Below are 27,981 nucleotides of genomic sequence, written 5' to 3'. Positions count from 1 at the left end.
CCATCCTCCTCGCGCCCCTCTCCGCGGTCCTGGCCGAGCTCGCGGCCACCCACCGCCGCGACGTCATGGAGGCCGAGCCTCCTCCCCCTCTCCTCCGGCGGCTTCTCGGCCGCGACGTGTGCTGAACCCTCTGATCGTGGCCTCCTCTACTTAGACCACGTATGCCTCTTCCCCAATGACGGCCTCCTGCAACCGGCGACCTGCGACCTCTCTGCCGACGCCTCCTCTCCTCCAGCGGCGAGGAGCGCGTGCGAGGGCAGTTCCGCCAACTCGCACGTTGGTCGTGGGAGTTCCTCAGTCTCCGTGGATGGCAACTGCCGAAGATGTTTGAGCGGCTAACTCCTCTTCAAAAAGGCCCAGGTACGAGCACTACTTCTCTTTTCTCGCCGCCTGCTTTTTCCCCTTCCTCTTCTCCTATGCATTGGATGTGTGTTTGATGAAATGGGCAGGTGGTGAATACGGTACGATAATCTAGGGCTATAATATGATTCATAGATAAAATTCTGTTTCAATACTCTGTTTTATTTGGTAAAGGCTGCAGCATACACAATACCTTGTGTTTCATGTTCATGGTTATGTCAGTAAACATTGGTATGCAAGTGTCCAGATATAAACAAGAATTGTTGCATCTTCGCATGCAGGCTATTGGGGTCGGACAATGGGCAGAAGATGCTATCTTTGCAGTCACTATGTGGGCTGACGAGATGCGGGTGCTGCCGGTTGAGCCGCCCTCATCTTTGCAGTCACATTTTTGAAGAAATAAAATAAATACAAGGCACGGTTTTTTAACGAAGACTGGCCTCTTTTAGCGTAGAAATGCACTCTTGGAGAATTCTGTGGCTTCGTTACATTATCCCAATGGTCTTTTTTTTTTACTTTACTATAAGCCAAACTCATTCAAAGTCCTTATAAAAATCATTCTATCCAAAGAAGACAGGATCAAACACATGGATTTATAGGAACTTGAGGAGAGAAGATATATGCAAGACACAAAAACTCATACGGAAACCGACATTTTGCTAGAAAACCTCTGAAGATTTGATGTAGAAATACACTATGAGAGAATTTTGTGGCCCCTTTCCTTTCATTCAAATGGTGAAAAAAAAGCACCCTGAACCAAATTATCTCAAAAAATATTTTGAAACTCCATCCGGAGAAGGCCCGATCATTGAGTCCTTTTTAAATCTCGCAATCATGGAGACCTTAATTCTACGAACTTGCTCTGAACTCCAGAAGGTTCCAAAACTAAAGAAACCCGAAGGCGTCGACTGGGCACCTAACCTAGCCAACTGACATGTGGACCACATGAACCCGAGGAGTTGGGCCCGACGACTAGTCAACTCGACCCCAACCTCTCGCATGGTCGCGCTCTTCCAGCGCCTGGTAGAACGTTCGAGAACCCATCTTCCCAGTATAAATGCGCTCCCCGAGCCCCCGATCTCCCCACCTAGCCTCATTAACGCCGCCAGAAGAGTACCCGCTCGAAAACCCAAACCCTAGCCGTCGTCTTCTCCCCACTGCCCCCGCGTCTTCCAGGGTTCGGGCGCCATGGCCTCGGAGACCGAGACCTTCGCCTTCCAGGCGGAGATCAACCAGCTGCTCTCGCTCATCATCAACACCTTCTACTCCAACAAGGAGATCTTCCTCCGCGAGCTCATCTCCAACTCCTCCGATGTAAGCCCTCTCCACGCGCCCATGTAATTTTGCCTTTGCTGCTCTAGATCCGTGTGCGCTATGTCCCCTTGTCGCATCAAAAATAGATCCGTTTGTTTCATCTGATTCTGACATGTTTTCTCGCTGATTAGTGAAAGGGCGTCTTAATCTGTATAGATGAATGTACAGTTCTGTGCATAAACATAGCGATGATTTTTTTATCTATATGGCCTCTCGCTTGTGAAACTAGCCGTGTTTAGAGAGCTGATTGGAGTCCTGTACTAGCTCTCGAAACAATTACTCTCTGTTGCAAGCAGTTCTGTGCATAAAACATAGCGATGATTTTTTTTTATCAATGTGGCCTCTCGCTTGTGAAACTAGCCGTGTTTAGAGAGCTGATTTGAGTCCTGTACTAGCTCTCGAAACAATTACTCTCTGTTGCAAGCTCAATCATGCCTTGTGTGCTAGGTTTTGATCATAGAAGCTTAAACGTTCACATGACTATTGCCTTTGTGCTGATTATGTTGAATCTATGTTTGATTTAAGATTTTAATAGATTCTGAGAATGATTTGTTTCTTCGCCTTTAAATTTCCAAGGTAGATTTGAATGTTTGGAGTTGGCCATTATCTTTTAAAACTAAACTCAGACCATGAGTTGCTATTATAGGATTGTAATTCAAGAATTAATGTAAATAGGATCTGTAATCTACTTGTGATTTCTAAAGAAAACAGTCCATCAATATAGTACAGAGCAGTTACTTTACGTTGTTGACTCACTGGATGGTGGATGCTGTTTATGAAGTTTTACTAAATTAAATTGGATTCTCTAATCTGCAGGCGTTGGACAAGATCAGATTCGAGAGCCTGACTGACAAAAGCAAGCTGGATGCCCAGCCAGAGCTATTCATCCACATTGTCCCTGACAAGGCCACGAACACACTCACGCTCATCGACAGTGGTATCGGTATGACAAAGTCAGATTTGGTGAACAACCTTGGTACAATTGCAAGGTCTGGGACGAAGGAGTTCATGGAGGCACTGGCTGCTGGTGCTGATGTGTCCATGATTGGTCAGTTTGGTGTTGGCTTCTACTCTGCTTACCTTGTTGCGGAGAGGGTCGTTGTGACTACCAAGCACAACGACGATGAGCAGTATGTGTGGGAGTCTCAGGCGGGTGGGTCCTTCACAGTCACCCGTGATGATGGAGAGCCCCTTGGAAGGGGTACCAAGATCACCCTCTACCTCAAGGATGATCAGGTAAAACAAAATATAGCTCACCGAATAATAATTTACTACCTGTACCTGCTACCTGGGTAATGTTAGGAGAAAATAAATATTTGCTTGCACTAGCTACCTGGCCAATAGCTAAAGTGCTTGCACAATTTACCTGAGCCATGTCCTGTTTGCAGCTTAGTTTGATTTGGATAGTGCTGATTGTTTGTGTGGCTAATTAGAACTTCTCATGAGATATCCTTATCGTGTGCTGCTCATTTCCCTCCCTTGTTGTATTACTGTTGTTGTAATGACCAAATGGTCCCTGGCTTTGTTAGTGATACTCAATTCAATGCTGAAAATGTGAGGGTTAATTGAAGTTGGATGTTCAAATTTGGGTACAAGAATTTCCTGCTTCTTCATATGCTCAATTCACTGTTGGAATGTGAGCTTTAATGGAAGTTGAATGTTGAATTTGGGTTTAAGAATTTCCTGTTGGTTCAGTCCCCTGTTGGTACCTGCTATGGTCTATGTTTTGAATTTATGGCCATCTGTTTGCAATGAAATGGAATATACTTGCTAAGTTAATTTATTGTTTGGCCTTTGGAATGAAATTAATCAGCATTATTGTTTGTTGTTGTATTGAATTGCGATGCAAATGTGATCCTGTTTCGTTCAATTCTTGAATTTCATTTCCCATTCAAATTTCGAATAGGAGATTTGACGATTGAACTAGTAGTGGGCCTTTGCAGGGTCCCGTTTGCATCCCTAGTTTGAAACGGAATTATTTCCTGTTGCTTTGTTGTTGCTGTGAAGTTTTTTTTTTGGAGAATGTTGTTGCTTTCAAGTTGGCTTCACTATTACTATGTAGAATCAGTAAAATTAATCAAAATAATTCATCGAGCAAGTTTTTTCTCAACTTAAGTATCACTGCACATAGGTCAGACTGCAGCAGATTCTTCTTTACTCATATTGTTACTGATAACTTGTGGCGTGTTAATTGTCCCTAACAATTTGCTTCTACTGTGCAGTTGGAGTACCTCGAGGAGCGGCGCCTTAAGGATCTGGTGAAGAAACACTCTGAGTTTATCAGCTACCCTATCTCTCTGTGGACTGAGAAGACAACTGAGAAGGAAATTTCCGATGATGAGGATGAGGAAGAGAAAAAGGATAGTGAGGAGGGCAAGGTTGAGGAAATTGATGAAGAAAAGGAGGAAAAAGAAAAGAAGAAGAAGAAGATCAAGGAGGTTTCTCATGAGTGGTCCCTGATCAACAAGCAGAAGCCTATCTGGATGAGGAAGCCTGAAGAGATCACTAAGGAGGAGTACGCTGCATTCTACAAGAGCTTGACAAACGACTGGGAGGAGCATCTAGCTGTCAAGCACTTCTCTGTGGAAGGGCAGCTTGAGTTCAAGGCTGTTCTCTTTGTCCCCAAGAGGGCCCCCTTCGACCTCTTTGACACCAGGAAGAAGGCCAACAACATCAAGCTCTATGTGCGCCGTGTCTTCATCATGGACAACTGTGAGGAGCTGATTCCTGAGTGGCTGAGCTTTGTCAAGGGAATTGTTGACTCTGAGGACCTTCCCCTCAACATCTCTAGAGAGACGCTCCAGCAGAACAAGATCCTCAAGGTCATCCGGAAGAACCTTGTTAAGAAGTCCATTGAGCTGTTCTTTGAGATTGCTGAGAACAAGGAGGACTACAACAAGTTCTATGAGGCATTCTCCAAGAACCTCAAGCTTGGCGTCCATGAGGACTCCACCAACAGGACCAAGCTTTCTGAGCTCCTGAGGTACCACTCCACCAAGAGTGGTGATGAGCTGACCAGCCTCAAGGACTACGTGACCAGGATGAAGGAGGGCCAGAACGACATCTACTACATCACCGGCGAGAGCAAGAAGGCTGTGGAGAATTCTCCCTTCTTGGAGAGGCTAAAGAAGAAGGGCTATGAAGTCCTGTTCATGGTTGATGCCATTGATGAGTACGCCATTGGCCAGCTCAAGGAGTTCGAGGGAAAGAAGCTTGTGTCTGCCACCAAGGAAGGCCTGAAGCTTGAGGACAGTGAGGATGAGAAGAAGAGGAAGGAGGAGCTCAAGGAGAAGTTTGAGGGCCTCTGCAAGGTGATCAAGGATGTGCTCGGTGACAGGGTGGAGAAGGTCATTGTCTCTGACCGCGTCGTTGACTCGCCGTGCTGTCTTGTCACTGGTGAGTATGGCTGGACTGCCAACATGGAGCGGATCATGAAGGCCCAGGCTCTGAGGGACTCGAGCATGGGAGGCTACATGTCAAGCAAGAAGACAATGGAGATCAACCCGGAGAACGCCATCATGGAGGAGCTGCGCAAGCGGGCGGATGATGACAAGAATGACAAGTCTGTCAAGGACTTGGTGATGCTGCTGTTCGAGACCTCCCTGCTCACCTCTGGCTTCAGCCTGGACGACCCCAACACCTTCGGCACCAGGATCCACCGTATGCTCAAGCTTGGCCTGAGCATCGATGAGGATGAGGCCGCCGATGCTGATGACACCGACATGCCAGCACTGGAGGATGACGCTGGCGAGAGCAAGATGGAGGAGGTCGACTAGGTGTCTGCATTCATTTTTTTTTTCATCAAGTGTTAGGAAGCTTGCCTTGGATTTGCTGTGTTCTGTGGTCGGTTCGGTTTTTTGTGTTACTGTGCTAGCCTACAGGAAGTAGATGGGGATAAGGATATCATATTGTCACTATGGTGGCGGTCTTGAGTTTCGAACTGCGTATGGTAATCGTCTCCTATATATATGTAGTATATCTTAGTATCATCCTGTTAACTTTGCCATTTCACCTGCTGTAGTTTTTTTTTTCTTGCATGCTGTACTTTGATCAGCATTGGCTTAACTTAATCTCTTCTGATCAGAGATTTCTAGAGAAAAGAAAATGAAATAATTATATATATCACATATTTTACGGGTCAGTAGAGTATAAAGACTTGCATTAGTTTGTATAATAATAATTATGAAAAGAAACTGAACAATGTCTATGCATTCTATTTAGTATCCAGGGAAAGAAACCTTAGATGTCTTCTTTGGTGAGTATGGATGGTCATGTTAATCGGTATTTATGCATTTTGCTACTAAAATGTCCAGTTTGGGTCTTTTGGATAGAGTATGTCGAATATTTTGTGTGCATCACCTAGGAGCAATTGAGGATAGTCTAACCCCAATAACCAAAGAATCTCTTTTCGGGCATTATTTGTAACCAGCATATCATGCAGACAATATTTTGTGAATTGTCTTCATGGAAGTCTAGTTTCTGAGGGCTACACAATGGCGATATGGTGGATTTTGTTTACGTAGATGAGGTACAGGATCTGACCATGACACAAATAGCACTTGTTAAGTATGTCCGTAGAAATTTTGAGGAGGGCTTCCATTTTGCCGGTGACACTGAGCATACTATAGCAAGGGGGATTTGAAGATATTCGATCACTTTAAGCATGCATGCAAGGAAATAAACATGGAAAACAAGCTACGCCATCTCTCCGATATGTTCCAAAATTTTCGCATGCATTGTGGAATTCTTTGTATGGCCCAAAGTATCATTTACCTCTTGTGCTTTTTCCCATCAAGTGTGTTGACAAGCTAATCCAGAGACTGGTCCGGTATATGGAGAACTTCCTGTGCTGCTGGAGTCCTGGAAACGGGTAATGACAAAAATGCAACTGTGAATATTTTTGGAGAAAACAAATGTAAACATGGTAACCTGCATGGCTTTGGTGCTGAGCAAATCATATTAGTTGGTGATGATGCTACCGAAAAATAAATTGTTCATCTTATTGGTAAACAGGCTCTTGTGTCCACTATTGTTGAATGTAAGCCTTGAATTCCAGGTATGGGCCTACCCGTTCACCTCATTTGTATTCGTTGTGCAGAATCTTTTATTTGCATAATGAGTTGTTTTTATTTGCGGAACGACTTGTTTCAACGCTACTTTGAGGAAGCTTACTTGTCTTAGAAAAGTACTGTGTAGGACGTGCTGTCATACAATCTTTTCAGTTCGTCGTCTTTAAGTAACAAATGCAGAGTTGTGTATGGCTATATGAAAAATGAAGTTATTTTATGATCATCTGAGGCAGCCTAGATTTGTATGTCCAAAAGAAGGCACACCAGCCCAACACCTATATGTCAGTCTGCAGCACCATACTATTATATTATCAGTCGCTTAAACCAAGGCCATCATCCACTTCAAAACCACCATCGCCTCCTCCTCCAGCTTCACCTTCACTCGCCTTTTGATCTTGGGCTTGAATGCTTGATCATCTTCACTTGTTGAATAATCTGCAAGCTCATCTTTAGTTATTGCTCTTTCACCTGCATGCTTCAATGACTAGCAGAGATTGCATGTGTTTCTGCATCACCATTGTGATTGACATTTACCTTACATCAGGATATTTAAGAATGAGAATTACCTTGCTTTATACTTGAATTGTTTTTGCGATGCGCCTAATTGGTTGTTGTATGATGTATTGAGCAGATACCATTGTGCTATATTCCTGAGCCAGTTTGCAAGATGGCGAGTGATTGGATCAATCAGAGATTTCCCAATGCCCTGGGGGAATTCGTTTTGTGGTGTATGGATAAAATCATTTCTGAGTTGTCAGGTTAAGCAGTGGGACCGGAAAATTCGGAGAAGGTTGTCCAACGAACTCCAAAGCCCAGGTAGCATTCAATCCATGATGACTTTACCTATCACCTGTTCATCATATGTATCGTAGGTTCATGAAGGAAAACACAAACTATATTTTAATCGCAAATGTTATGTTTCAATACTGGACCCTTGTCAACCGATTCTAGCACCATTTTGGTTGCAATGAAGTGCTGATTCAGGTAGAAAGACCTGGTTCTCGAACAACCATCATTCATTTAATAGGTAGGTTCTGCAAATTGTATATTTTATTTGCTGACATTCTGCATTGCATAGAGATCTTGGATATGATAAAATATAGATTGGTAATCGAGTAAATTCTATTTTAAACCTTGTCTTTGTAGAAATGTAGATGGAATCCTGACTTGCAAATCCCTAAAGTTGGCACCCTAAACTTCCAAATCCCGGTCTAAAGATGCTAAAACGGGTTTTCCAAACAGGGGTCCATAAAGTGGCGCCAGCAGCTTATTTTCAGTCCCAGTTTGTGCTTCCGGTCAACATGTGGTCTCTTTGGAATGATTGAACGCTGGATTGATCGGGTCTGTTTTTTCTTCCTGTCAACATGTGCTGTCATAATGTTCAGAAAACTGTGATCTTTTCTTTGCATTATTCAGTTCAGTTTCTGCTGTCAAAATATACAGAAAAGTGTTGTAAAAATACATAGGAAATACACAAGTATGTGCTGTCAAAATTCACATGGAATCTGCCGTTCTTTCACAGCAAAGGCACATACAGATGACTGATTAATTCCTGCCATTCTTCCAGAAATTCCATACACCAATACAACTCAATGCTGAATTCCTGCCACTAAACCAGCAAGAAAAAACAGGACTGCATACACAACAAGTTCATACATCTTCCTGTCCCCTGTCTCATTTCTAGCCCTAATAGCTTCAATCTCTGCATTCTTCTCAACAAGCTCCTGTCTTAGTGCAGCAACAGCCACATTTCTTGCTCTTTGTGCTTCAATTGGCTCCACATTAACTTGAACATCACAAGCCCATACTGTATTGTATTGCATAGATCGAGTAGCAATTGCCGAAGAAACGGCATCATCGGGCCATCATGCCACTCCATATATCCACAACAACCGTGTTGTTCAGAATGAACAGTTAACAACCATGAGACAGAGAAGAGGAGAATTTGCTACGAGTCGCAACCAAATTGAGATGAATGGACACAACTTGAGAGGAAACTGAGCTCAACAGAAGTCAAGATTCCCGGGTTTGGCTCTGCCACGTCAGCGATCCCGGCTTCTAAACGCATTTAAAGCAATTTTAGACCGGGATTAGGGAGGTGAGGGTGGCAACTTCGGGGATTTGCACGTTCAGGGTTTGATTTAGCCAACCTCTACAAAGACAAGGTTCAAAATAGATTTTACTCTTGTATTTTGACCATTAAAAGTCTCTAACTCTTGATTATTGAGCATGTAATTACAATAATGCATGACGTCAGTTTCTTGTTGGTGTTGATGTTTGACTGTCAGTTTGTGACTGAACATTGCTTTTGTCAGGTTGCAATCTTCGTTGTGCTTGCCTTGACTTTAAGAAGGAAGCCAAAGGTGCTACTCCGTAATACACCTTACCGCCCAAATAGTGGGAAACAGTAAATATCTTTTACAGGAAAAGCTTCTGATCTTTGCCTGGGTTATTGCTCAGGTATTATTTTTGTTGACGCCTTCTTGCTTGCCTGAATGATGGTAATTACTTTCAAGGCTGAAATCTGAGTGGTTCCTTATTTCCTTATACATTTTTTAGTGTTATAACTTATATCATAGGCATCTAAAGGTGACTTAGTTTCGGGAATGTTTTGCTGGGCTCATTCCTATTTCCCACAATATGTGGAAGTCAAGTGTGAATCCTCAGTCAAGAGATATAGTTTTACTGTAAACCAATATTGCTTTGTTTTATGTTAGAGAGCATTTTCTGATTATATCTTACAGTTCATAGATGTCATGTGCAGATTTTATTCTCCAACCAAAGCTCAGTTTATCTTATTGAATGGCGCTATTATAAAGGGTCAGCGCCTGATTCTACCAGGTTTCCCCTTCACTTGTTTTTATGTGCAGAAAGTAGATGGGGTCAGTTCATAGATGTCATGTGCAGAAAGTAGATGGGGTTAAGGGTGTCATATGGTGGTGGGGGTCTATGAGTTTCGAACTGCGTATGGTAATCATCTCCTGTATACGTAGTACTAGCAAAAGAACCGTACGTTGGTCCGGAACAACGGAAAATTGAGTACATATGTATATATCGCTTATGATATATTTATTTTCGTGGGCTATACACTAGTTTCTTTTTTTTTTCCACATGTCTTCTACATTTCTCCTTGTGCTCTACTATTACTTCTACTCCGTATTTTATTTCTCAAATATCTTCTCTCAATTTCTCGCTCTCTCTGACTATCCTCTCCATTCACACTGAGTGCAAACTCCTCCTCTCCCCGTCCCGATTCATCCTGCCACCGAACATCACGTCGCCATGCACGGCCGTCCGCTTGTGCGCCCCGCCTCCACCCGTAGATTCCCGCTGCCCGTCCACTCCCATGCGCCGTTTGCTCCCACTTGCCGCCTGTGCGCCGTCCGCCTGCGCCCTCTCGCAGCCTTGTCCGCCCGTTCGCCGCGCCCGCGCGCCGCCACACATCGCGTCCGGCCACTAGTTGCCGCGTGCCACTGCCCGTGCAGAGGGCCACCGATGGCTCGCGCCGACGCAGTCCTTGCTGCCTTGTGCGAAGCGACCGCCATCCCGGCCTCAGGCTCGTCTCATCGCCGTCCAAGTCCCGCGGGGAGCCACCGGCGCGCAAGAGCCGGTGGAGGCGGCGGTTGGAGCACGTGACGGAGCCGCCTTCCGCACACGAACGCCGCCGACACGCACGAGCCGGTGGAGGCAACCAAGAGCGGCGGCGAGATCCGGATCGGGCAGGGGGTGGGGGTGAGATTCGTAGGAGAGGAGGAGGAGGCGCGATGAGGGCTCTGTTAGTTTGTATTTTTTTTTGTGGTACGTGTTTTTTCTGCGCTTGAGGACTGCGGGAGCCGGGATTAAAAGACACGTGGGACAGCGATGGCAGATTCGTAATTTTGGTGAAGTGATGCACCGCGACACTCGTACCATCACCACATACTCCAATTTAATATATTGGTATAGATATCTTAGTATCTTTCTGTTAATTTTTGTTTTTTTTTCCGATAAAGGGAGCTTTATTGAACTGAGAAGTGAAGTGAGAAGTCGCATCACCTGCTGTTACTACCTTAATTTGACCAATTTTGTTGCGGAATTGCTCCCGAAGCACTTCAACCTTTTCATGAACTTCGTTGTATTCTCTGAAACCTGTTCAATACTGCAACTGAACCCACTTTATCCGGAGTCCACCATTCCAAGCGGCCAAGCTCCTATACGCCCTGTTCGTTTTAAGCCAATTGATGTTGTACAACCCTGTTAAAATACTAATGTATGTACTATGTTCAATGTTACCTCCATGCCTAAACCTCGGGTCCGATGTTTCTGTATCGAGTCCTTTTACACAGTCCTCAAATAAATATAAAATGGTTTATAGAAAAGAAAACAAAGCTTTACACTGTCCTCGGATCAATATAAAATGGTCTATAGAAGAAAAGAAACAAAGTTTTCATCCAATCAAGGTGCCGGCATTGTGATTTCCTGTGAACACAACCTGTCTTCAAATCAATATAAAATGGTTTATAGAAAAAGAAAACAAAGCTTTACATCACAATTCGATAATTGTGTCTTCATGCTTTTTATTTGTGCTTAAATTTATTGTTCATGTCTTAAAGCAAGTTTCCCGTTTTCAAGAAATGCTCCTGACGGCAGGGGCGGAGACCGCGGCCCAGGGCGTAGAAGCTTTTTCCTTTGGTAATTTTGATGATTTCACGATTTGGTCTGGGTCTTACTTGCTAATTCTAGCGATTGGGAGCAACTGTCCTGGTCTTGACAAAATCCTGGCTCCGCCACTGACTGATGGTAGCTACTGTGCAGTGATTTTTGTAAATTACTCGTGTATTGAACCTCATGTTGTTAATATTGTTGATCATCACGGCAATCTTCTTCATTCCAAATCGCATAGGATTATTTGGCATATAGTACATCATGATAGTTCAGCTGTGTATTTGATTAGTAAGTGATCCGCATTTCATCCGATCTGGAAAGTCTTTAAGAAGGTTCTTGCTGTTTGTATGTATTTGTGTTGTGATAAACTATTAATGTCAAGCAGTTAGTCAGATGCAACTCATATAAATACCTTTGTGGAAAAACGCGTCCCTCGCGTCGTCCTCCCGAGAGCGACTCGGGGGCGACTAGGTTTCCCTCCGAGCGCCGCCTCCCTCCACCTGCTTCCCCTCGTCGCCATCAGAGTTGGTCGCCGGAAATCGCGCAGCGGACGAGGATGGTGGCGGCGGGGCTGCTGCTGCCGCTTGTCCCATGCGAGCGCCCTGCTCTGCGAGGCTGCGGCCCTAGGTGCTTTCCGGGCCTCGTCCCCCTGCCTGCGGTGGCCGGATTCGGCGAGCAGCGTGCCCGTCCAGATCCGGAATGCTGCGCCGCGGGTCCTCATCTGCGCCGCCCATCACCACCCCTCGCCTCGCCATCGACCCCATCTCCCGTGCAAGGGCCTGCTCTGTGTGGTGCTTTCCTGATCCAGAGCGTTGCGCCGCAGGTTCACGTTCGCACCGCCCCTCATCGTCGTCTCGCCATCGTCCTCAGCCAAGGCCACGTCCGCGCGCCTCCGACTAGCCTAGCTCCCTCGTAGCCTATGCTCGTCGTCGCCGTGATAAAGGTAGATCCGGCGGGCGCGGGCCAGATCCGGCGGACTGCTGACTCGCTGCTCCCTCCTGCCGCTCCTGCCCACCTCGCTGTCGACGGTACCCACCTCCTCCCCTCCCGAGATGGCTTGTCTGACGGCAAGATCAGGCGTCTGCTCGGCCGAGCGCCCGCTGACATCGCCGTCTGGGGCTCCACACCGGCCCAGGTCTCGCCTCCCGCGGGCCGCTCGGCCTAGTCCTGGCCCGTCGCCTCCGCCCGCGTCCCAGGATCCGAAGCTGCCCTCCACGGCTCCTCCAACTCCGATTTTCGCCTCCTCATCGGCCATCTTCAGTGCTGGTATCGCCCCCTTCATTCATTGCTCCCCACTCCACCAACCCGCTGCCACCTCAGATTGCAAATTTTTCCGGATGTTCACCTTGATTAGAGTGATGCTGCTCCTCGTCCCTCCCTCCGTTGCCTGTGGCACTGCCATGCCCTCGGTAACCATGGTTTGCAGGTGGCAGCTGTGGTGGCGGCACCAATAGTTTAACGCCTGGTGTCGTGGCTTATACTTGGAGGTCTCTATACCAACTTGATTGCTGTGCTTCCAAGATCCATGGTTTCGCAGATGGCTGCCATGGAGACGGCTTCCTCCTGCCGGAGATGCCGTGATAGAGTGCGTTGTGCTAACTTTGGTCGATCTGATATCCATCCGCCACCCCATTTCATCCAACTCCATTTAGCTTCTCCAAATCTCGAAACTTCTGTCAGGATTGCCCTTGTTGTCATCATATGTCGTCGTATATGCCCTCCTTTTACACTCCTCAATTGGGTAACTCACCCCCCCTTTGGGGAGACATTTTTACACTAGTGGCACTCTTCGAGAGCATGTCACCACCATATTACTACTTTTCCTTCTCTCGGACAACCCACCCTCCGGTGAAGACTTTGTGCAATCTCTTCATGCTTAATGAGCCAGCGTCATCTTTTGTCATGAGATGACATTGGTGCGTCTTCTTAATGATGATGCTTGTGGTTTCTCTTGCCAGTAGTTTTCATGTTTTGTTTGAGCTATCTGGTTTGATCCTCACTGCACTCTGGTGCTGTCTTGTGGCGTTCTGGCTGCCCATGACAGTCCTCCTTCTGTTGATCGTGTTCCCCAGTTCGGTGGTTACATCATGACCTATGCTGCATCCCTTAGCTTCTACCTAGAAGGTTATTTTGCTCCGGCAAGTGTATTGCCCCTCGGGCCTCCTTTGGGAGAACTCTCAAAAAAACTACCTTTGTGCTTCCGAATTCGTGGATGGTTGTTGTAAACTAAGCTGTTTTCTCAAGCGACATTTTGGGGTCCGAGAGGTGACGTTTGGGATCAGCTCCTCTCAAGTTTATGTCAATGAGCTTATATGTAATTATCGGATAGATTCTATCAAAATAAAATAATTTGACATATTCTTTATAGCTATGTTAAACAGCACTAATTGCTGAACATCCATGTCTTGTTTTCTTCTCGATGGCTAGAACCAAAAGTACGTACGTGTCGTACGAAGATCAGAAGCGGGCAGTGGACGCAATGAGCGCCACACGGTCCATCTCATATCCGCAAACGTTCCTCCACCCATGGCATTCGACGCCGCCGGCAAGCTTCTCCAGCGACCTCGTGGCGATATTCAACAGGAAGGCGCCGCTGGTGGCGTCGTCTCCGTCTTGCTGTCTCAAGGTGAAGAGCACGGTGCCGCTCTTCTCGTTGAACCACCGCAGCTTAACCGCGGTCGTCGCATGGCTCACCTGGACCTGGGGCAGTTTGATCCATTCGCGCGTCTCCCACTGACCCGCCTGCGGCTCTAGGGTCTCGACAAAGATGCTGAGTCCATTGAGAGTCGCGTAGACGAAGCTGAGGCTCCCATCCGGTGACACGCCCAGCACGCGGTAGTCCGGGAAATAGTACAGGCTGGAGGTGCTGTAGGGCACGAAGCTCACGTCCATGGTGGCGCTACTGGACGACTCCGCGGACGGCCACGGCGCGCGGGGCCTACCCGGCGCAGCCTGGCGGCATTCATCTTGGGCCCCGGCTTCCGGCCTTCCGGGCCCCACATGCCGGTGTCCGACGAGAAGGCCAGCAGCGCCGTGAAGCCGCTGCGGCGCCGGCCGTTGTAGACGAGGAGCACCCGGAAGAAGAAGCCCGCGGGCGCCGGTGGTTCGATCGGCGAGGTCGTCGCTCGTGAGCAGGGCGCACACGTAGCACTGCCCCGGGCAGTCGTCGCCCGAGAGCGCGGGGAGCACGGACACGTCCCCGGTCATGGGGTTCAACACGCTGAGCGTCAGCCCGTCGCCGCAGCGCCAGCACGACGCGCCCGTTCCGGGACGCGACCGGGCGGGCGTAGTCGAACAGGCCTGGTGGGCCTGGACCTGGATCGAGATGATGAGAGCCCGGGCCCAGGAGGAGGCGCGAGGCGGACGCTGTGGGCACAAAGCGGGGCTGCGCGGTCGTCGTCCGGCGGCTGGGGAAGACGGCGCGGACGCGTTCGTGTTGCTGGTGGAAGAAACCGAGGGCAAGGCGGGTGTGGTATCGAGAGGGCGGCGGCAGATGAGCGCGGCGTGCGTGTCCGCCACGTCAGCGGCGCCCGACGACGCGCGCGCCAGGATCAGCGAGAGGACGTCGGCCGGCAGGGCCGCGGTCGGACCACGGTGCTCGCTGCTGCCGTTCCGGCCGTGGAGGCGGCGTTTTGACGACGACAGCCAGCCGTTGGGGTATGGGCATGGCCTCGCCGCCGAACGGTGACGTCGAAGCGCCGGCCGGGGGCCGGTTCGAGAGCCTTCGATTTCGGTTTTGATTTCGATCGAGGGCAGGCATGGCAACGGCATATTTGTACCCCGGGCGCCATGCATCACGCGGGGATCAATTTGACTCCGAGTCCGACCAATACACCAACTGCAGCTTCAGTTGATTCCGGTCCGTGCAGAGCTGCAGTTACTGCCATGCCACAGCTAGCACAAGGTTCATAAACAAGGTGTGCGGGAAGTTTTAAATTAGGCTGTAGTCGAGTAGACCACATGACCGACCGAGTAATCCAATAAGTTCACTTAACCCACCGAGTAATCCAATAAGTACTAGGTCGAGAACCAAGCATAGTTTAGGTGGTCAGCTAGCCAGGTATGCTGACAGCCCACCAGAGTTCGATCTTCGAAGGTCGTACTTTGGTGTCTCATTTTGTAGAATTATATATATCTATATACTGTCGGACTGCAATCGCGCAACCCTTACAGTTTAACTTCAAAAATAAATAAGTACTCGGTCGGTTTGAACTTATTATATTACTCGGTCGGTTATTTGGTCTACACGATTACGGTCTACTTTATCATCCCTTTGTGGCAACTGAGCGTAAAATGGATTTCAAATGGTCTCTAATTTATAGTCCATGACCATTCTTGTTGTTGCATTTGTTGAAAATTTGAAATCATAATTAATTACATCCTTAGCCAGAATGCATGATGGATCCTCACTCAAGTTCTTACGACGGGAGTGCATGGAAGATCGAAGATCCAATCCTTGGTACTCCCTCCGTTTCATAATTCCGGTCTCAAATTTATCCAAAAATAAATATATTTATTTTAAAAAATAACTAAATACATGTAATATTTCGACCAGAATTATGAGAGGGGGGAAGTACCATATTTTATTCGAAGGTAGCTCAGCATAACTACATGCAAAACCAATAATAATCCTCTACTAATAGCTAGCATCCATGTCAGCCAGCTGCCTGAAGCTGACAGGAGCCGTGAACTGGGCCGGGCCGTCATAGAAAGCTTCGGCACTGAGCTGGCCGGCCCGCTGGGAAGGGTGGCCGCGGTCCCAGAACACAAACCTATCATGGTCGCCGCACAGCGTGGAATTCGGCAGGCAGTCGCTCTCCGCCCCCAGCCTTCCGCTCCCGCAGCAGGCGCTGTCGACGCTCACGTACCCGGACGCCTGCGGGTTCGCGAAGGTCTCCGTCGACAGGCCGTGGTAGTCGGCGAGGGAGTACGACAGGCCCGGCAGCCCGGCGGCCAGGCTCGCGAGGAGCCGGCCCAGCGCGGCGTCGAAGCCCGAGGCGAGGTCGTTCAGCCCGCCGATGCACGAGCCCGTTGGGCTCAGCGCCCGCGCCATTGGCACGCAGCCCACCAGGCCCACGTTTATCACCGCGAACTTCCTCGCCCCCATCTCGTATAAATCCTGTATGTATATACGTAAATAGTCTAAGAATGCATCTGGTATTGTACGAGTCTGCGTGGATGGATGGATGCTTACGGTAATGGCGGCCGAGTAGTTGGAGACGAGGCTGGCGTAGAACGCGGCCACGTCACCGGCCGCCGGCTGGGTCGCGGCGAAGACGGATACGTCGTTGCTGCCGGTGCCGAGGAGGAAGAAGGAGCCGGACAGCAGGCGGCGCACGGCGCGGGCGCCCACCGTGGCCTCCATCTTGCGCTTCGTGGAAGCCAAGTGGCTCACCTGCTTCGACAGCGGGATGTTGTTCCCAGCGTTCTGCACATGGTGACATAGATGCATCAACCATCGTGATTAACATTGACAACAGTGCTTATAGGCTGAGAAGCAATTAAGCTCGCTTGATTACAGTGGAGTCCAGTATGCCGGATCCAGCCGACGCGTAGCTGACGCCTTCGCTGAGCGCGGCGAGGACCAGACGGATGCTGCTTCGTGGCGCGAGCGACAGATAAGCCGGAGGGCTCTCCTTCAGTCCCAGCGTCCTCGCTGCAAAAATATGTACAGTATGCTGTAATATATAAGTCTCTCACGCCTCATGCGTACGTGCGCATATAAATACAGGATACATATGTACAGTTATACACATGTATATATATGTACGCACCGATAGAGTCGGCGATGTTGTAGCCATTGCTGAACCGTCCGGTGGGCTTGGAGCCTCTGAAATCCACGCCGTACGGTGGCATGTTGGCCCTGGGGACATCGTTACCCGGCAAGTAGTTGTTGTTGCCGACGTCCAGCGTCGAATCCCCGAACACGTACATCGCCGGCACCTGCCGCACGACCTTGCTCAGCCTGCCGTCGTCGTCGCCGGCGACCAGTTGGATGGATATCACGAAAAGGGAAATACCAAGAAAAATCTTCGTGACCATGGCTAAGCAACTATTATTAGCTTGGTCCGGTGATCCAGTACCTCTCTGATGACTTTGCTTCTCTGCAGCCTGGACGGAACCTATATACAGTATGTAGATATCTCATGGCCGGCCCTGGCAAGGAAAAATCTTCTGAAAATTAATGGAAGAGGAATGAACACGTTATGCATCTGTGGGATTTTGCTATAAGACAAAGGGGGGAAAGGCAATCGTGTAGTACTATTGCGCGTGTGATCCAGGATGCATGCATGGGGGGCCTTCAATTTGACGTGCACACCTAACAAACAAATCATGTGCTTGAATAACACTGCAGTGCACGCGTGATTTGATAGGTGTCGGCAGGCATCGATCCGCCAGCGTGTTGCGTTAACGAACAAATCTTGTACGGAGTACTGATTGAACAGCAGTGCATACACGTGATTGGTGTTGTTCTCGATGATCCGCCAAGTTGAGTTTCTGTCTGATCGAAACAAGAGGAAGTATCTGCAGAACGAAAATCGACGACCAAGCCGACGACTTGGACGCCTCCATTCGAAACAATCCACTTTTACATGAATTAAGATCGTTCTGGAAGGAAGGAAGCTGCAATCTGTTCGAGTCAAGAACACTGCGGCTGGAAAAACAGAAGGCAGCTCGATGGCATCGTGTAGTAGTGTTTTTCCGGGAATTTCCTGGTACTGATGCCGCACTTGTGCAGAACACACACCTCGCTTCACCAACAGGGCAACCAGAATGCTGTGCTCTCGACTCGTGCATGCCGCTCATCAGCCACGCCAACTATTTCGAGCGCAAGCAAAATCAAACCAAAACTCAAGAGAAATCCAGAGAAGGTGTGCCGGTATTCCTGGATGCAGGCGCATCAAACGTTTCTGACACGCACGAATTTCCGTAGTTTCTTTGGATCATATAAGTTTTCACTACAGTATTCAACCAAAAATCCATCTTTGCATTGGAATCACAGTCTTGTAATGTTCCTTACAACACCCTTCTGTGTCGCCACTTTGGACAGACATACACTGCCTTGCTCCACTTTGTACAACTCAAAAAAGGATCGTTGGTCCAGTGGTCCTAGTAATGGCCAGAGCGATTCGCTCTGAGCGATGATGTAGATCGCGATCCTGTGAGTCTCCAGTCCATCGTACCTCAGTCTTTCTTTTTATCTGACACTCATTGTACCTCAGTCTTACCTAAGCTTGAGTATTCCCTTCTGGTCCGACTCCCTCTGAATGCAAAGCATGATCTAATGAGTTGTTAGGCCTGGAGACCTGTAAACTCCTGAGATTGACTGAAGAGTTCTTCTTTTGTTGAAAGCTTTATTTCAAGGGAGTTTTTTTTGTTGTTGTTGTTGTTGCTGAAAGCTTTATTTCAAGGGAGTCCCACAAACGATACCTCCCTTGTCTTTTTTTTTTTTTGAAACGGAACGATACCTCCCTTATCAAAGAGTTCTCTGCAAAGAAGCTCTTGTAATTGTGTCTTCTTCTAGTCTTTACAGTTGGAGTTGGATGTACAACCAATCTGGTCCCGGATTCTACTACCCTGCGAAGCAAGGTATCATTCTTTTGCCCTTTTCCTCTTTTGTTTGACTGTATCTCCGTCTGCTGCATGCACGTTCAGAGATAAGTACCGCTCGAAGTCGAAATTTCTTGCTGGTTTTCGTTTACCCTTACCAGCTGTAGTTGCCCGTGTCTTGTTTCCATGGGCCTGGTTGGAGCTTGGAAATGGACCACTGGATTGAATTGAACGCATCTGGAGTACGCATCCGGGTCGTTGGGAGTTTTCGCTGACGAGATGCTCCGCGTCCTCTGAGCCTCCCCTTCTTCCAGAAACTTCTTTGCACGTTTTTTTTTTCTAAATTGGAGGATGCTTCAAATCTTCGAACATGAACAAAAAAACAGAACAAGATATGACAGAGAGGCACAAAAGCTAACGGGAGCATGTGCTCGAGAGATGAACATCAAAGATTATACAATAGTTCAAAGATTTTTTTTTAAGTTACAAATGTAAATGATCGTGTATTCAACACGAGCCTGTTCTATCCTCAATGTATTAAAATAAAAAAGCGTTTTGTACCATGGACATGATAATGAATTGCAGTGCTCTAAATGTGCTAAAACCTAAAGCAATGGACTTGTATTTTAGCTAGGTCACAAAAAAAAGTTTTTTCCATTAAATTTTACAACAATTTCTGAACTTTTTGAGAAACAACATTTTGATTTTTTTACATTTGACAAAAAAAACTCATACTTCCTCCGTCCAACAAAAGATGTCTCAACTTTGACTAAATTTGAATGCATCTATACACTAAGGGTTCGTTTGGTTCCCAGGCAAAAGCTCAATTAGCCTAGCCCAGCAAGGCCCAACGTTTGGATCTGTCAATTTATCCTGACTTTTGGAGGCAAGCTAGCTCAAACGGGCCAGAAATTCCTTGCCCGCAAGGGAGAGCCAGATCGGCTCGCCTCCGACGACAAGAAGCGGTCCCAAGAAGAAAAACTGCCTGATCCTCACGGAAACCACAATCTGGTCAACTCAAAAGCAAACAACCAAATGGCAAGACACAGGAAAACTAGCAATGCCCAGCCATGATAGGTGAGCTAGCTCAGCAACGGGCCAACTGAGCGAAGAAACCAAACGCTCCCTAAGTCATGTCTAGATACATCCAAATTTTGATAAACTTGAGACATCTTTTGTTGTACGGAGGGAGTAGAAGATTTGAAATTCTCAAAAACTATGACCTAACTATAAGAAAAAAAACATGGAGAAAATGAGTTGGTGTTGGTAACCGGGGCGGTTAAGGAGAGGGAGAAAGTGCCATACCAAAGTAGGCTTTCAACATGTTAGGCATTGACTAGCCATGTCACCCCAACAGCAACAGGTGGTACAACATGTCAAAAACCAGGCAAATTGGTTAGATGGGTAAAAACGGACTCATATTTACAAATAGAGGATAAAAATATAGCACAAAATTAAATAACGGGGTAAACATTTGACAATTACCAAACATGGGGCAAAATTTGAATTCGCTCGTTAAAATTTGACCAACGCTATAAAAATACACCAATATCTAAAATATCAAATAAGTATATAAAGATTTATAGGGAATTTAATAACATTAACTTAGAGTTGTAGACATCGGTAGTTTTATATAAATTTGAAGAAGTTTGATTTAAGACAAAATTATAAAATCTTATAGTTTGAACAACGGTAGTACTCCCTCCGATCCTAAATTATTGGCATTGATTTAGCGCAATTTTGAACTTAAACAACATTCTCAATGAATTGTCTCGTAGTATGTTACATGAGAGAGATTTAAATCACGTTGGTTTGCTAAATTGTGAAAATTGTGCATAAGAAATGAATTCATTCCCATTTCATCGTTGACTCATTCATAGACAAAACGTAGAAGCTTCTGGAGAGCAACTTAGACTATCTAACTGACATGTGGGCCACAGGAACTCGGGCCCAACGACTAGTCAACTTGACCCTGACCTCGCGCGTCGTCTCCCCATTGCATCGCGTGGCATAGAACGTTCCAGAACCCCTCCCCTCACTATAAATCCGCTCCCCCACGCATCCCCTCTCTGACCTAGCCTTACAGCAACCCTGGTACCCGCTCAAAAACCCTAGCCGCCGTCTTCTTCCCCTCGGGTTCCGGCGCCATGGCCTCGGAGACGGAGACCTTTGCCTTCCAGGCGGAGATCAACCAGTTGCTCTCGCTCATCATCAACACCTTCTACTCCAACAAGGAGATCTTCCTCCGCGAGCTCATCTCCAACTCCTCCGATGTAAGCTCCCTACCCCGCGGCCCCTGTACCTTTGTTTTTGTTTGCCCTTGCCGCTCTAGATCTGTGGACGTTATGATGCATAAAAAATAGATCGGTGTGATTTTCAATCATACTGTGAATCTGCGATATGTGTACCGTTCTGTGCATAAGGCGTATCATTAAATTATTTTGATCTCTGGACTCCGTGGTATGTCAAATATGAAACTCCCGTGGTTAGTGAGCTGATTTGCCCATTAAACTAGCGTTCAAAACAATTACTCTCTGTTGAAAGCTCAATCGAGCGTATGTGCTATGCTTTAAATCCTTCAATCATATAAGCTTAAATATTAAGACGACTAGATTGCGTTTGTGCTGATTATTAAGATTTATTAATTTCTTAGAATCATTGGTCTCCCACCTTCAAATCTCTAAGGTAGATTTGCATGTAGATAGAATTACTCTTGATTTTGTTCAGTTAAATTCACTACTCCCACAACATTGGAATCCCAAGTAGCCTAGTTTGAGCAAAATTGCGAAAATAGGCTGTATGCTCATTCTAAACAAGCATTGTTTTCTTAGTTTTTGTAAAGCATCAGTCTCCGGTTAATATCCTAGTTGTTTTACATTGTTGATTGGATGCCGTTTGTGAAATTTTCACTAAATTGGATGCTCTGTTCTGCAGGCATTGGATAAGATCAGGTTCGAGAGCCTGACTGACAAGAGCAAGCTTGATGCTCAGCCAGAGCTGTTCATCCACATTGTCCCTGACAAGGCCACAAACACGCTCACGCTTATTGATAGTGGTATTGGTATGACCAAGTCAGATCTGGTGAACAACCTTGGTACGATTGCAAGGTCCGGGACCAAGGAGTTCATGGAGGCATTGGCTGCTGGTGCTGATGTGTCCATGATTGGTCAGTTTGGTGTTGGCTTCTACTCTGCTTACCTTGTTGCTGATAGAGTCGTCGTGACCACCAAGCACAACGATGATGAGCAGTATGTTTGGGAGTCTCAGGCTGGTGGGTCCTTCACTGTTACCCGTGATACTGGAGAGTCCCTCGGAAGGGGTACGAAGATGACTCTCTATCTCAAGGAAGATCAGGTACAACAAAACATAGCCCTCCAAATGATAATATACATGCACTTGCCTGGTGCGCTATTTTAGAAGAATAATATTATTTACATGCACTGGCTGCCTGTGCTACGTTCTGTTTGCAGCTTAGTTTGGTATGTTAGTCTTGATAGTTTGTGTGGCTGGTTTGATCTTTTCATGACACATTCTTGTTGTGTGCTGTTCATGCTCTGTTGCTATTAAAATGAATGAAAGGTGCTGGTTTTGTTATTGGTGATCATTTATTGTTGAACTGGGAGTGTTAACTGAAGTTGGAATTTGGGTATGCAAGTGAATAAGAGTTGTTGATAATTGCTATGGTCTATTAATGAATTTATTGTTGTCTGTTGCAATGAAATTGAGGTACACTTGCTAGTGTTAAGCATTGGATTTATTGTTTTGCACTCCTCCAAATCGTGTCAGTATTACTGTGGGTTGTTGCTATGAAACTAGATCAGTATAGTTGTTGCAACATTGAATTGAATGAATTGGATTTATGTTTGATGCTGCTATGGTATTGAGCCAGCACTATTGTTTGCTATTGTTTTGATATTGTGTGTGCTATTGCTTGAAGTTGAATCAGTAAAGTAATCCAAACAAATGAATTTGGTCATACGGTCTGTTCTTAACTTATCCACACATGTCAAGGTCTATAAATGTTCACTATAATGATATGTTAGTAATGCAATTCTGACTGTTTGCACCATTGCGTAGTTACTTTTAATATGTTCAGACTGCAGCAATTCTTTCCGCTATGCTCAAATTATTGCTGAAATTTGCCATCCTACTCTGCAGTTGGAGTACCTCGAGGAGCGCCGCCTTAAGGATCTGGTGAAGAAACACTCTGAGTTCATCAGCTACCCTATCTCTCTGTGGACTGAGAAGACCACCGAGAAGGAGATCTCTGATGATGAAGACGAGGAAGAAAAGAAGGACACAGAGGAGGGAAAGGTTGAGGAAATTGATGAAGAGAAGGAAGAGAAAGAGAAGAAAAAGAAGACGATCAAGGAGGTTTCTCATGAATGGTCCTTGATCAACAAGCAGAAACCTATCTGGATGAGGAAGCCTGAGGAGATCACCAAGGAGGAGTATGCTGCTTTCTATAAAAGCTTGACAAATGACTGGGAAGAGCATCTGGCTGTCAAGCACTTCTCTGTAGAGGGGCAGCTTGAGTTCAAGGCTGTCCTTTTTGTCCCCAAGAGGGCCCCCTTTGACCTCTTCGACACCAGGAAGAAGGCCAACAACATCAAGCTCTATGTGCGCCGTGTCTTCATCATGGACAACTGTGAGGAGCTGATCCCAGAGTGGCTGGGCTTTGTCAAGGGAATTGTTGACTCCGAGGACCTTCCCCTCAACATCTCCAGAGAGACACTCCAGCAGAACAAGATCCTCAAGGTCATCCGGAAGAACCTTGTTAAGAAGTCCATTGAGCTTTTCTTTGAGATCGCCGAGAACAAGGAGGACTACAACAAGTTCTATGAGTCCTTCTCCAAGAACCTGAAGCTTGGCATCCATGAGGACTCTGCCAACAGGACCAAGATTGCTGAGCTCCTGAGGTACCACTCCACGAAGAGCGGTGATGAGCTGACCAGCCTCAAGGACTATGTGACCAGGATGAAGGAGGGCCAGAATGACATCTACTACATCACTGGCGAGAGCAAGAAGGCTGTGGAGAACTCTCCCTTCCTGGAGAGGCTGAAGAAGAAGGGCTACGAGGTAATATATATGGTTGATGCAATTGATGAGTATGCCATTGGCCAGCTCAAGGAGTTTGAGGGCAAGAAGCTTGTGTCTGCCACTAAGGAAGGCCTGAAGCTTGAGGACAGTGAGGATGAAAAGAAGAAGAAAGAGGAGCTCAAGGAGAAATTTGAGGGCCTCTGCAAGGTGATCAAGGATGTGCTCGGTGACAGGGTGGAGAAGGTCATTGTCTCTGACCGCGTCGTTGACTCGCCGTGCTGTCTTGTCACTGGTGAGTATGGCTGGACTGCCAACATGGAGCGGATCATGAAGGCCCAGGCTCTGAGGGACTCGAGCATGGGAGGCTACATGTCAAGCAAGAAGACAATGGAGATCAACCCGGAGAACGCCATCATGGAGGAGCTGCGCAAGCGGGCGGATGCTGACAAGAATGACAAGTCTGTCAAGGACTTGGTGATGCTGCTATTCGAGACCTCCCTGCTCACCTCTGGCTTCAGCCTGGACGACCCCAACACCTTCGGCACCAGGATCCACCGCATGCTCAAGCTTGGCCTGAGCATTGACGAAGACGAGACCGCCGAGGCCGACGACACTGACATGCCAGCACTGGAGGACGATGCCGGGGAGAGCAAGATGGAAGAGGTCGACTAGTTTTTTTTTAATCAAAGTTTATGTTTAGAGCGAGCCTGTATTGGGTTACTGTGTCCTACTATGTGACTAGAACTGCCTGTCGTTGCCATATTATTATATTATTATTGTAGTATCTTTCGGTTAATCGTGCAATTTTACCTGCTGTTACTTCTATTTGACTTGTGTACAACGTTTACACAAGATACAGCTTTGGAATTTCTGAAACCTCTCAAAAATGGTGAGAAACGCTACTTTTACGTGGACGAAGGTACGGGTTCTTGCTACAATTTCTTTTGAATATATATTTACCTTGCATTTTTCCTCATGTATCTGTAGCTAATGTTCCAAAGCCCCTTACTAATAGTACAGAGGCCCATTTAGAAAATAATCAGTGATTTTCTAACCAAATGTGCGAATTCCTCAAAACTGTGAAAGTTTTCTTCAGCTTCAATCCTGAGAGTCAGCTTGTCATGTTGGCCTTAAATCCTTTTTAGCGTCTTAGACTTAAAGCATTCCAGATGCGTACCTGTTTCTCTAGTTCTGTTGTGCTCTTCAGCCTCTCAATCCTGAGAGTCAGCTTGTCATGTTGGCCCTAAATCCTTTTTAGTGCCTTCGACTTAAAACGTTTCAGATGTCATGTTGGCCCTAAATCCCTTTTAGCGCCTTCGGCTTAAAAATGTTCCAGATGCGTACCTGTTTCTTTAGTTCTGTTGTGCTTGTGCAGGCCTGTCGCCATGAAGTGTATTGCCAAGATCAGGAGTAGATATTCCAGCGCAGAATTCGGAATTGGCATTCCCTTCCTTAAATTCGGTTGTTTGGATGATATGAGAATTAAGTCCTGGAATTGCTCCTCAATTCCGGTCTGATGCCTTCCCCCGATTCCGAAGTCCGAACCATCCCGCTCCATTTGCTCCAGTATTGCTGGAGTTGTGATGGGCGATAAACTCTCTCTACAGATAGCTTAAGATCTCTCCAACTTGCTGCAAGTCTGTAATACCATCTTAATACATGACAGGTCTTTTCAGCAGTACTGTTTCCTTTGAGCCACAGCCTAAGCAGATCATTTGTCTGCACCCAGAAATTTGAAAAACTAATACATTATTATATGCGTTCCGAAGAATCAAAATTTGCCATTGTAAGTTTTATGAAATTCGTGGACAAATTGTGAAGAAAAACACAGCCAAGTTGACAGTTTTATGAAATCGTGCACTAATTGCCCAGGACAACATAAGCAAGTCAACAAAAGCTCTATCAGTGAATTTCGACAACTCTAAGCAAGTGTAGATCAGAGAATTGATTATCTCATGAGGAGAAATACACGTTTTGATTTCCAATTCAGTCCAGAAGGACAACGAGTAGTTGAGCACTCTTTTCAACATAATTTTTAACTGATCTACTCCCATTCTCAATAACTTGTATTCATAAACCACAAAGCACAACATTTTTGCTAAAGAATGTAATCTAGTATGACATTGCCTACGCTTCTGTAAAGAAACTCAAAACCTATTGCATCGATCTGGATGATCCGCGCAACTTACTGATGCCAAACTTCTGCAGAACACCCCTCGCATATAGAGCATCAGCCCATTTGCCAGCAGCAGCGTAAATGTCAGATATCAAAACATGGCAACCAGATTGCTGTGTACTGAGGCCAAGTATTTCATTCTGAACTCGTGCGGCCACATCAACTCTTTTGTGCATCCGACAGGCGCCTAGTAGTGCGCCCAAAATCATTACATCCGGGACCATCGGCATGCTCCGGATCAGCTCCTCTGCCTCTTCAAGAAGCCCTGCCCGGCCTAACATGTCAACCATGCAGCCATAGTGCTTCGCTTCTGGCTGCACTCCACAAGTAGATGCCATGCTCTGAAAGCACCGCCGGCCCTCATCCACCAGCCCACCGTGGGCACAAGCGGTCAGCACACCAACGAATGTTATGCCATTCGGTTTTTCTCCTGACCTTCTCATCTGTTCAAACACATCAATGGAACTCCGAACATCACCATTTACTGCCAACCCAGTGATGAGTGCATTCCAGGCAGAGACATTCTTCTGGTCCAAGGAGTGGAAAATTTTGACGGCCAAGTCGGTTCTCCCACATTTTGAGTACATGTCTATGAGAGCAGCGCCAAGATTGAACTCACTGTCGAGCACCATCTTGTGCTTGTCAATGAAGGCGTGAGCCCACCTCCCTTCTTCCAGAGCTGTTAAATGTGCGCACGCAGACAGCACACTCACCATGGTCACCTCATTAGGAAGGACATTGCTCTCGCTCTGCATTGCCCTGAACAGCTCAAGGGTTTCCGTGTAGCATCTAGCCTGCGCGTACCCGGATATCATGCATGTCCAAGAAACGACATCCTTCTCCGGCATCCTATCAAACAGCTCCCTCGCATCATTCATTTCACCGTTCACTGCATACCCCCGGACCATCGTGTTCCATGATACCAGATTCCTGACCGGCATCTCATCGAACATCTTCCTGGCCAGCGGCAGCAGCCCATGCCGCGCAAATCCCGTTATCATCGAGTTCCAACTCACAACGTTCCTCCCAATGGCCGGCATCTCATCAAACATCTCCCTCGCCACATCCAGCTCCCCTGCACCCGCGTATGCCCCCACCATCGCGCTCCAGGACACCCCATTCCTCTGGGGCATTTGCTCGAACACCCTCCTGGCCTCCCCTATCTCCCCACACTTCACGTAGCCACCGAGCATCGTGTTCCAGGTAACCAGGTCGGCGACCCCCGCGCACGAATCGAACACCTCCCGCATCGACCGAGTGTCCCGGAACGCGGCGTACATGGCAAGGAGCGTGTTGACCACAAAGACGTCGACCAAGAGCCCGCGCCGGACGGCCTGCGCGTGCACCTGCGCGCCCGTGCGCGGGAATGAGGCGAGCCTGGAGGCCGACTTGAGGAGGGAAGGGAAGGTGAACCGATCCGGGGTGTCGCCGGAGCGGAGGATGGAGGAGAATGCCGCGAAGGCGAGGCGAGGGGAAGGGGAGGTCGCGGAGGCGCGGATGAGAAGGTTGTGGAGGAAAGTGCATGATGAGGGGAAGAGCGGGAAGTAGAGGCTGGAGAGTGCGGCGGCGAGGTGGGGGTGGGAGGGGAGGAGGGGCACGAGGCGGCGGAGGTGCGCGGGGCTGCTGCGGAGGTCGCCGGAGACGAGGAGACGGCCGAGGAGGAGCGGCAGCAGGTGAGGCGGAGCCATTCCATTTCTATCACCGGTTTCGCCGCGGAGGGGAGTATTTTGTTCGGAATTTTGAAGCTTCTGATACGTTTGACCGTTCGATAGGCATCGAACGGCCGAGAGAGGGTTTGGATTGGTAGGGAAAACAACGTCCGATGCG

General features: G+C 47.3%; 4 protein-coding genes and 1 pseudogene across 4 annotated transcripts; 2 read left to right on the top strand and 3 right to left on the bottom strand.

Moving 5' to 3' along the window:
* The first annotated feature begins 1,421 nt into the window (after nucleotides 1–1,421).
* On the top strand, nucleotides 1,422–5,680 carry LOC100840543 (heat shock protein 81-1). Its single transcript, XM_003574679.4, has 3 exons — nucleotides 1,422–1,674; nucleotides 2,491–2,910; nucleotides 3,897–5,680. The coding sequence occupies exons 1-3, from the start codon at nucleotides 1,549–1,551 to the stop codon at nucleotides 5,448–5,450; spliced, it is 2,100 nt and encodes a 699-aa protein (XP_003574727.1). The 5' UTR covers nucleotides 1,422–1,548; the 3' UTR covers nucleotides 5,451–5,680.
* A 7,442-nt stretch (nucleotides 5,681–13,122) lies between these two features.
* Nucleotides 13,123–15,178, bottom strand: LOC112271691 (annotated as a pseudogene).
* A 550-nt stretch (nucleotides 15,179–15,728) lies between these two features.
* Nucleotides 15,729–17,569, bottom strand: LOC100841054 (GDSL esterase/lipase At5g55050). The gene is made up of 4 exons (XM_003574681.4): nucleotides 17,162–17,569; nucleotides 16,907–17,043; nucleotides 16,582–16,815; nucleotides 15,729–16,506 (listed from the first exon to the last, which is right to left on the bottom strand). Exons 1-4 carry the CDS (start codon nucleotides 17,427–17,429, stop codon nucleotides 16,024–16,026), a joined length of 1,122 nt encoding a protein of 373 aa, XP_003574729.1. The 5' UTR covers nucleotides 17,430–17,569; the 3' UTR covers nucleotides 15,729–16,023.
* A 3,428-nt stretch (nucleotides 17,570–20,997) lies between these two features.
* Nucleotides 20,998–24,803, top strand: LOC100840035 (heat shock protein 81-1). Its single transcript, XM_010236984.3, has 3 exons — nucleotides 20,998–21,211; nucleotides 21,873–22,292; nucleotides 23,097–24,803. The coding sequence occupies exons 1-3, from the start codon at nucleotides 21,086–21,088 to the stop codon at nucleotides 24,648–24,650; spliced, it is 2,100 nt and encodes a 699-aa protein (XP_010235286.1). The 5' UTR covers nucleotides 20,998–21,085; the 3' UTR covers nucleotides 24,651–24,803.
* An 886-nt stretch (nucleotides 24,804–25,689) lies between these two features.
* Nucleotides 25,690–27,847, bottom strand: LOC100828505 (pentatricopeptide repeat-containing protein At2g45350, chloroplastic). Its single transcript, XM_024461451.1, has 3 exons — nucleotides 27,753–27,847; nucleotides 26,168–27,705; nucleotides 25,690–25,697 (listed from the first exon to the last, which is right to left on the bottom strand). Exons 1-3 carry the CDS (start codon nucleotides 27,845–27,847, stop codon nucleotides 25,690–25,692), a joined length of 1,641 nt encoding a protein of 546 aa, XP_024317219.1.
* Between the last annotated feature and the right edge of the window lie 134 nt (nucleotides 27,848–27,981).

The sequence above is a fragment of the Brachypodium distachyon genome, chromosome 3, assembly GCF_000005505.3.
Source record: "Brachypodium distachyon strain Bd21 chromosome 3, Brachypodium_distachyon_v3.0, whole genome shotgun sequence".
Classification (NCBI taxonomy): Eukaryota; Viridiplantae; Streptophyta; class Magnoliopsida; order Poales; family Poaceae; genus Brachypodium; species Brachypodium distachyon.
This window is presented reverse-complemented; position numbering and strand designations above follow the sequence as displayed.